Here is a 10,656-nt window from a genome sequence, read left to right as displayed (position 1 = left end):
TGATATTCCTCAGTGGGTGGCCGTGGGCATTTACGGATGGTCGGAAGGAGAAAATGAACACCGTACTTGGGAGTTGATGAGAGAAGTGAAAAATAGTTGCCAGTTTCCAATAGTGTTTTTTGGCGATTTTAATGAGATTGTTAGTATGACAGAAAAAGAAGGGGTGTTGTTCGAGGTGAAAGTGATATGGATGCTTTTCGGGGAGTTATTGATGATTGTGGTCTTCGAGATTTGGGCTATAGGGGTAGTACATTTACATGGCAACGAGGTACGGAGCTCGGAAATATTGTGAGGGAGAGACTGGACAGGTTCCCTGCACGTGAAGATTGGTGTATGATGTTTCCACGTTTTGTAGTCCGTCATTTTCTTATATACAAATCAGACCATGCCCTTATTATGCTTAATACGGAAGAGTTGCCTTTAATTCCAAACAAGGTAAATGCTTCCACTTTGAAGCAATGTGGTTAGCAAGCAAGGAGTGTCAAGACACTATAAAGTCCTCATAGGAGGAGGGTAGTGTTCATTCTCTCCATATTCATCGATGTGCTACTGATTTAGGATGCTGAGTAGGGACTCAATTTGGGGCAGTGAAGAAAAAATCAAGGAGGTAGAGAAGAAGTTGTTGGCGCAGCAAAATAAGAGTCCAGATGGGTTGATGCTACAGCAATGTAGTGCGTTGTCGACAGAATTGGATGAGCTCCACAAGCAGGAAGAAACCTAGTGGTTCGTTAAAGCGCGTGCAAATGAACTTAGAGACGGGGATAATAGTACTGCTTAATTTCATCATAAGGCTAGCTCGCGAAAACGGAGAAACAGAATTGAGAATTTGAAAGATAGAAACGATGTCTGGAAGAGCAGTGAAGAGGACCTACAAGATATCATCTCTGACTATTTTTCTGATATGTTCACTTCTAGTGGACCGTGTGACTTTGATGATGCTCTAGCAGGTTTGTCGACGCAGGTCACTACAGAAATGAATCAGGTTCTTGATGCTAGCCCGACTCCAGATGAAATTCATAAAGCTCTCTCTCAAATGCACCCAAACAAAGCTCTTAGGATTGACGAAATGCACGCTTTGTTCTTCCAGAAATTCTAGCATGTTGTGGGTCCCTCTGTGATCAATTTTATGAAGGAGTGGTGGGAAGGTAATAACAGTAAAACTGAATTCAATCAAACTTGTATGGTTCTCCCGAAATATTTGGAGTCGGAGCATAAGAGTGACTTTCGACCTATTAGTCTTTGCAACGTTGCTTACAAAATTGTTTAAAAAGTAATGGCTAATAGATTGAAGGTTATTTTACCGGGCCTAATTTCCCACCACCAGAGTGCTTTTGTGCCGGGAAGACTCGTTACTGATAATGTCATTGTTGCTTTTCAGATCTTTCATGCTATCAAGAGACAGGGATCAGGGAGACATGGAAACATGGCCATAAAACTTGATGTGAGCAAGGCGTACGACAGGGTGGAGTGGATTTTTTTTGGAGCGTGTTATGTGTCGATTGGGTTTAGTGGAGAATGGATTAGGAGAATAATGGCGTGCCTGAGTAGTGTATCGTTCTCTTTTAAGCTGAATGGCAAGATTTGTGGTTTTGTCATCCCATCTAGGGGTCTCCGTCAAGGAGATCCCATATCACCTTACTTGTTTTTGTTGTGTGCAGAGGCGTTCTCTTCTCTTATTACCAGGGCTGTGGTTTTAAATGAAGTGCATGGTTGGAAGGTGTGTAGGGGGGCTCCACGAGTCTCCCATCTATATTTCGCAGATGATAGCATTTTATTTGCTAGAGCAACACTCCAGGAATGCTTTAAAATTGCTAATACTATCAGCATCTATGAACTAGCATTGGGGCAACAAATTAATTTTCAGAAATCTGAAGTGTGTTTTAGCAAGAATGTGGAGGGAACAAGAAGAGGAGATATTTTGATGATGTTGAAGATGCGGGAAGTGAATAGGCATGAAAGATATCTTGGCCTCCCTACACTCATCGGAAGATCCAAGAAACTGGTGTTTGTTAGCATTAAAGAACGGATATGGAAGAAATTACAAGGGTGGAAAGAAAAATTATTATCTAGTCCGGGAAGGGAAATACTCATCAAAGTTGTAGCTCAATCCATCCCAACATATATGATGAGCATCTTTCACATACCGGATGGTCTTCTCGATGAGATTAATGTTATGCTTGCACGGTGTTGGTGGGGTTCTTGTGATACGAAAAGGAAGATGCATTGGGTAAGCTGGAAAAAACTTTGTCTTCCGAAATCTCTTGGGGGCTTAGGCTTTCTTGATCTCAAGATTTTTAATCTAGCTTTATTGGCGAAACAAGGATGGCGACTCCTCAATGATACCTATTCACTTGTATATCAGGTTCTTAAGGCACGATAAGAGTGTGGATTTTATTGATGCAAACAGAGGCCACGATCCGAGCTACGTCTGGCGCTCAATTTGGGGCGCAAAATCTCTTTTGCTTGATGGACTAAAATGGAGGGTTGGGGATGGTGCTCAGATAAAAGTTTGGGAGGATGCGTGGCTGCATGTAGACAACTCTTCTAGAGTTCCTACGCCTAATATTAATAGTGATGCGGAGTTACGAGGGATGGATTTAATTGATAGTGATACTGCTACTTGAAAGGTAGATGTTCTACAGGCTCATTTTATTGAGGATGAAGTTGTTTTGATTCAAGAAATCCCCTTAAGCAATCGCAATGTTGTTGATGTGTGATACTGGTGGCACATGAATAATGGTGAGTACTCCACTCGTTCTAGTTATTAGTTGGGTTGTATGGGCCATTTGTGTGGCTGGTTTGATCAGGTGGGTGGTTCGAGTAACACATGATGGAAAGCGCTATGGAGGATTGGAGGCCCTCCAAAATTGCATCACTTTTTATGGCAAGCTTGTACAGGCTCTCTAGCCACTCAAGAAAGGCTGTGTGAGTGACATGTAATGGAGATTGGGATGTGTAGCTTGTGTGGCGATGAATGTGACTCAATTATCCACGCATTATTTCTATGTCTGGAGGTGGCAAATGTTTAGGAGCAATTTGAGTCCAAGGTATGTATTAACGAGGCTCCTAGAACTTCTTTCACACACTTGTTTCCTTGGTTACGGGAGAAATTGGACAAGCCTGATCTTCAGTTTTGTGTGTCAATTATGTGGGCTACCTGCGCTTTCCGAAATTCTGTTGTTTTTGAGGAACTATGGAGTAACTTGCAACAGGGGGGGTGGGATTCCAAAGACTGGTAATGGATTATGGAGACTATGTGAGGGTCGTATTTAAGGGTGTTCCAACCTAGGAGTGGTGTTAAGAGTGGGATGGGTGAAACCTATGTCGGGGATGGTTAAAATAAATGTTGATGTTGTAATATTGGAGGTAGGGATTGTTGGACTGGGTATGGTGGTCCACAACGAGGAAGGTGACCTTCTTGCTGTGGGTGTGAAGAGATTAATGGCGGGTTGGAAGGCAAATCTCGCAGAGGCGGTGGCAGCTCGTTTTGGTCTCGTTGTGGCCTGGGGCTATGGTTTTACAAATGTGGAATTGGAGTGTGATGCATCAATGGTGGTGAAGGCTCTCTGTGGAAGAGTGGTTGGGAAGACACCTCAGGATCTTGTCATTGAAGATGCTTATGTGTTAGGCTCTCAGTTTAACTCTTTTTATTGTTCTCATATGAGAAAAGTAGGCAATGTAGTAGCTCATTTTACTGCTAGATTATTCTCTTATTATGGGGTTGAACATGTGTACTTGAACAATTTTTCTCCAGGTGTTGTTGCACTATCAGATCTTGACTTAATGAATTAATAAGGCTTGCGCCTTTTTCCCTAAAAAAAAAAAGTAACCCCTTAACATTAGAAAAAAAAAACTCTAGATTCAACAAAAATAACTTTTGTTACAAAAAGTAACCCCGCTGAAAATAAATTCACACTTGGGCTTCATTATAAGGCTTAGCTTGGACTTTTTATTAACTGGCCACACCATTTATTCAAGCTGTGATACAAAAGTTTTACTATTATATACTATCTCCGTTTCTTAATAAGTGCAACATTTTCCTTATTTAGAATAGTCACAATAAGTGCAACCAAGCTCAAAATGGTAAAAAAAAGTTCAATATTATTACAAATATGCCACCTAAAAGCAAGAGGGGACCACAACTTTTTTGTTTCATCACTTGAATTACTCTAGTTTATTGTGATCCCAACTTTCTCTCTCTACATTCCTTGGTATTCCCCCACTTTCTCTATGTTGCACTTATTAAGAAACGGAGGAAGTATGATAATTCTATATTTATTTTAATGTAATTTTCAAGTTATCAAGTTTACATGATCTTTACGATAATATAATTAGAGAAATTAGTTGTTAAAATTTGCCTTGTAAACTTTGAAAAACTAAAAACAACAAGAGAACCTAAGGGAATTACCTTCTCCATTTGAATTCTCAGCTATCTGACAATCCTGAATTATCTCTTAAGTAAAAATTTGAAAAATTATTATTTTGAAAATATACTAAGAAAAATCCAACATATTATATATTAGATATATTTATGGTCAATGTTAACATTATTTGATAGGAAAAGTTGATGTGTTGCATTTTAAAAACACGAAGAAAGTATGACAAAGACAGCGATGAATTTTACAAATGAGCTTGCTTCATCCATACATTATACAAATACATACTACACTCATTGCATTGAAAGCATAAAAAACTTGCAATGGCATGTGCAATCATTAAGGTCACCATGCCATTATAGAAGTAAACTGATAAAACACCCTCTTATTCTAATGCTTAGTTAACACATACATCAAACTAATATTAATCCATATAGTAAGGATTAATATATTTGTTAGTGATCTAGTGAAGCTTGTTTACAACATTGCATTGTCTCCTAATCTCACCCTTGGTACCAGTAAGTGGGTTGTTCTCAGACAAAATAGTGATTGCCCTAGAAAATTCCTTGAAGAAATAGTCTTGATTTTTAGCCATTTTAACCACATATGGTCTAGTCCTCTTGTCTGTGGCTAGTTGGTGATCCACAATGAGTAAACCCTTGTTGTCCAATATGTTCCTGTAGTAGTTGTTGTCAAAAATCATAGGGGTACCTCTGTCATTTCGCACATATTGGACCGCCTTCGGGTCTGGGATCGGGTCATAGCATTTCTTGAGCATGTGGGGTACGTGTTCCGGGTTCAAGGCCGGGTCAACTTCCGGGTATAGCCTATGCACCAACTTGGTACAATGGGTTCTTCCCACACTGTGAGCTCCTGTTGGAAGTTTAATTAATTTTCGTAACATATACATCCGTTTAACAAATGGACACAAATGCACTATAAATGATATGGAGTAAAACATAAATTATATTGAGCTTCACACAAAATAATAAAGTCATTCAATTCTCTCCAACTATCTTATTCACGTGTGACAGAAGATATAGACTACAATCCTCCATGTCTGGGATGGGATAACATGATCATCTTTATGTCCTGTTTTGTTCAACTTATTTTAACTTATTTAATATTTCATAAGATCGGATAAGATAAATAAAATGTTCTGTTCAACTTAGCTTCACTCATTTCAGAAAAAAAAAAAAAAAAATAAGATACGATAGGTTCAGATAAGACAAAATAAGTTGAATCAAACAGATCCTTGATCTCGATATTAACTTCGATTAGTTAGCTGAATTTTATTGTTAAGGCTCACTATCTACGCATTAATTAACTTCGATAATAATTAGATTGGTGGGTCGTCCATTATAAATCCACTAGTGGAAAAAAGAAGTAGGGCTGCGCTGAAAATGGCATGATTTATTTTGAAAGGAGAAGCTTAAATTTTCAGATCAATATATAGTTGTGAGTTGTGATGTAGATATTAAAAGCAAATTTTTACCTATGCAATTAAACTTGTTTGGTTAATGAAAATAAAGTCTTGTTTGATGTCACTAATCAGAGTCAAAAGTAAAAGGTATGTGGAATATAACTCAAAAGTAAGACTTGAGTGGATCATATAAGTATACTCCTTAAATTGCTGTGAATTGTGATGGTATCTTTAGAAGAATTGAAAATGAAATGACGAGATTCATGTGATAAACCCCACATAGTAGTACCTTTAATTTTGTTTATGTCTACTTGTCTATCAAAATAATTAGTACTTTTTTGCTTTGGAATAACACTCTTCCCTGAGTTCTTATACAATTGCCTCGGATTTATAATGCAATCCTATTACTTTTGCACGATTAATATACTAATTTTGGCCACTCAAATAATTTGTTCGTTTCATATTACTTAAAGTATTTCTCCTAACACGTAAGCCAACGTATAACTTTAATCATTAATATCTTTAATTTCTTATAAATAATTCAAATAGTTTATATTCTAAAAATATATATCGGGATTAATTTAACAAGATCTCACATGACTACTTTCTTCCTCACGCTAAATTTGCAAAACACGGGCAAATGGGGGTGCGTGGGTGAAAATGTTTCAAAGTATTTTAAAAGTTGAAACGGAATAAGTATATTTTAAGATTTAATATCTAATTGGATATATAAGAATAAGATCTTTACAAAAATATAAATTTTTTGATAATTAACAATATTTAATCAAATTTATGCATTATCTATAGTAGAAATCAAAGTCGAATGATTTATTTATTAAAATTGTTCCAATGTTACTCTCATATTCAAACAAAATAAATTTTTTAAAAAAAATTTAAAGACAATCTCTCTTTACCTGACTTTTATCTTCTTTCAGACAAAAATTATCCTATACAATAAGGACAGATTTGTCCTTTTTCATATTATTCAATTTGGCCTTAATGCTACTGTTTTCCTACCTAAAGAGTACGGTCACAATCATTCACTATGATATGATAAATTAATAATAGGACATTATGAGATCCACTATTTCTTTTATCTTTTGGTGCAAATAATGGGATACATTTATGATATCATATGACATGCAACCGCATGCATATAGTAATATTAATTAATAGATCAGAAATTTATTACTCCCTCCGTCCCAAAATATAGTTCCCATTTTCATTTTTAGTTCCACGTTTTTTCGTAATTTGCCTAAAAAAATCGTGTCCCATCATTTATTTGCTTCTTGAATTTTGTTTGTTCCTTTGTTTATTCAAACAAAATATTATAATTAATGCTCTTTCACCAATTATCTCCATTCTCTCTCCTAAAATCATCTTTCCCCATACAATATTTATTTAAATAAACAAAAAATATTTACTATCCCAACTTGCATAAATTACCGTGAAAAAAGGGAAATGGGAACTATATTTTGGGACGGAGGGAGTATGTGATAGTCATACATGAGAAACAGTGTGTCACTATGTCGAGACATATGCATGTATGAGAATTGAGATGTATGCATGTTAATAAGCAAAAGCATGAAATGATGAGTGATGTATCATGTATGTTACCTAGCAAAGCAACAACTCCTTTGGTGTCAATGCCAATTCCCTTAAACCTATCAAGCACCATACTCATGCTCTCATTGTGGTCTGGGAGATATTGTTCCAACATCTCAGCTCTGCTTCTCCTTCCATCTCTCCTTCCAGTTTTCAGGGGAATGTATGGCCCTCCTAGCTGAAAATTAAAATCCCATTAAATTTAGAAGAAATCATGGGAAAACCTTAATGCTAAATGTCTAATAATCTTCACATGAAAATGTCTTAAATTGCTAATCATACAAAAATTTTGAAAAAAATCAAGCCCGTAGTTCACCTTATTTTGACTTATTTCTACAAAAATAAGCTATCATACGTTAAAATAAGTTCATATAAGTCATAATCAATTGAATATAACACTCCCTCGTACTTCACGTCTTGACCTAAGATTGAAACATGTCTACTAATTTTACGACTCCTTGAGCAACTCCAATGATGAGCATTAGGGACTTGCTAGCAAATAAAAAAAGTCAAGCAATTAGCCCAACCATTGGAGTGAGTAGCTGAAAAATTTCATTTGGTAGCCAATCTAGCTTAACTAAGCCAATTTGCTTGAGCTAAAAATGTGGGCCCATGTGAGAATTTTGGTAAACAGTTTCTATATTCTTCTCTATAAAAAAAACTATCTTACTTCAAGTGGGACTTAATCAAGCAACAAATATATTGGTGAACCATTGTGGAAGTTTTGGCTTAAAGTTGAGCTTAAAATTTATGTGACATTCTAAGCCAACTTCTATTTTGCTCTACCATTGGAGACTGGAGTTGCTTATAGATAAGAGATACTTCTAATGTAGTATTATGCAGTGACTATAGTACTCTATATAGTATCTGAATATCTAAAGAAAACCATGAAAGTAATCTTAGATCTGAGAATGAAGAGAGCAAAAAACACTTAAAAAGAGAAAAACAGTACAAAAAAATAGACTCTAGAATTTAGAAGCTAAAAAGATATAAAAAATTTACCTGAACAACACCATCTCTTGCAGAAATTACAAGAATATCAGAACAAGAAACAACACCAGGGCACTCCCTTTCCACAGCTTCTTTGATGGTTTCAAGATATCTAAAGTTTCTTAGTCCAAAACTTCTGTCCATTTCCTTCTCTGACATTATCCTCCTTGTTGAGTCCAGCAACAATGATGCATCACATGACTAACCCAAACAAACAATTATAATCTTGTTAATTATACACATTCATATATATCATCATAAAGTATCAAAATTATCTTAATGATGTTTAGCTTATATTTTCTCCCAAGAAAAATGACATTTTAGATATTATGGACTAAAATCTCCTGAAATCAACATTCCTTCCACTATTTAACCTCAAAGTATCAAAAAAAAAAAACTGTAAGATGAAATTTTAATTACAAAATATGATAAATGGGTTAGATCTGAATTGTTAAGTTAACAAGTTAGCTACTTTTCAGTTGCATGATAGTATAAGTATATGTGGTATGTACTCCTATATCAGATATATTGTTTCCATATAACTAAATATAAATGTAACATAAAAGTAGTACTTCATGTAACATTTTTTATATAATATGGTTTTTAGTACTTAAATTAACTATATGTTACCTCAACAGCACAGTCATGGAAGATGTTTCTAAGCCAAGAGAAAGCAGTGTTTTTGTGGCGTTTGTAGAGGAGTTTGACTTGTTCTTTGATGATATCTTCAGCCTGAGGACAAGTGTCCTTGTAATAATTCATAACAAGCCCAACTGCCTTTTCTTCCTCATTATCATTTTCTGCAAATGTAGCTGAGAAAAAAAATACCAGAGCAATGAAGAAAAAGAAGAAAGCTTTGGATCCCATTCCCATTTTTGTTTTTGTTTTTGTTTGGTACCTTACTTTCATACACCCACACTTGCACTCCTTAAATAATGGAAATGGAGTATCTAGTAGGTGATAAGATATTGTATAAGAAGCCACTTGGCATCAGTGAAGTGTTTTTACATTCATTATATAAGGGGTAAATTTGTCATTTTACTTTCTAGAAATTAAAAATATCAATTGGGTATTATTTTGCTTTATAGTGAGCTTAGAGTGACACAAAATGGACGTGACACAAAATCCGGTTTTTTTTTATAAAAAAAATTGGTCAATTTTTTTTACTCCTAATCCAATTTTATTTGGAGTTGTCTAAAGTGCAATGGGTCAAAATTTTGAACTGCCCCTTTTAAATATAACTAGTTAAAATGAAACAATTATATAAGAACAGAATAGTAGATAGTTTTATTTTTTTATTTTTTTTTTTTTTTTTTACAACTGAGTAGTAGATAGTTGATCGATACTTAATTGTATAAAATGATCAATAAGAACATTAACATAACTTATTATTGTATAAATTTTAAAACCACTCATTTTTGCAATTATTGGACGAATCTGTCATTTCATCTCAACCTGACTGGTATTCACTTACCAAAAAGCTTATTAGAGATTTTGGCTAATCAATTTTTAAAATAGGTCAAAATCACTTGATTTACATTTATAAAAAGGAACACCAACAACTCAACAAGAATATGACTTCAATTTTAAAAGTTTAAATGTACGGATACTTTTTGTCCGCTCTTCTGTATAAATAGATACTGTTACTCCTTTACAATTATTGATAATAACCCATATACCCTTAAATTGAGTCAGTGAAAACTAAGTTACCAAAAGAAACAGTCGGTGAAAACTAACTACTCCTAAATTATAAGGTAAAAGTCATAAAACAGTCACTTTCGTTATACAAATATACTTCACCTCTACCTCTTTACTCTTTTACTAAATTAATCTACTTTTGCCTTTATTTCAACACTTTCCTGCATTTACCATTTTGTGGATCCCATCATCTTAACTTTAACGTTTCTTTACTTATTTAATATTTGGGAGTTTCAAAGTTTTGTTCTGGAATCTGGATTGCTGAGCAGATGGACAAAAACATTTATGTTAGTTTGAATCTTGCGACCTGTGAATATTTCATTAATAACAAATGGCTTCAATTTTGAGTCTTTATCTTATCTTAAGATCCAAGATCAACTATATTTACATTAAACAAATTAACTAGTTAATTTTATTCAGGTTCGTCAAATAGGTACTCAGCAGGGAGCAAGATTTTGTTTTTCCAACTCTTCAAAGAAGTAAAAAGAGAACAATTGACCATTCAAATTACTCCCTTTGTTTTTAGTTGATCCATATTTTGAGTACGCAATTCAAGAGAAGATA

The 10,656-nt window shown here is 34.8% G+C and overlaps 1 protein-coding gene across 1 annotated transcript; it reads right to left on the bottom strand.

The window, feature by feature from the left end:
• Nucleotides 1-4,597: 4,597 nt before the first annotated feature.
• On the bottom strand, nucleotides 4,598-9,310 carry LOC104900996 (peroxidase 42). The gene is made up of 4 exons (XM_010688539.4): nucleotides 9,025-9,310; nucleotides 8,407-8,595; nucleotides 7,417-7,582; nucleotides 4,598-5,249 (listed from the first exon to the last, which is right to left on the bottom strand). The coding sequence occupies exons 1-4, from the start codon at nucleotides 9,301-9,303 to the stop codon at nucleotides 4,840-4,842; spliced, it is 1,044 nt and encodes a 347-aa protein (XP_010686841.2). The 5' UTR covers nucleotides 9,304-9,310; the 3' UTR covers nucleotides 4,598-4,839.
• Between the last annotated feature and the right edge of the window lie 1,346 nt (nucleotides 9,311-10,656).

This window comes from Beta vulgaris, chromosome 8 (assembly GCF_026745355.1).
Source record: "Beta vulgaris subsp. vulgaris cultivar EL10 chromosome 8, EL10.2, whole genome shotgun sequence".
NCBI lineage: Eukaryota > Viridiplantae > Streptophyta > Magnoliopsida > Caryophyllales > Amaranthaceae > Beta > Beta vulgaris.
The sequence above is the reverse complement of the archived record's forward strand: the minus strand, read 5'-3'. Positions and strand labels throughout refer to the sequence as shown.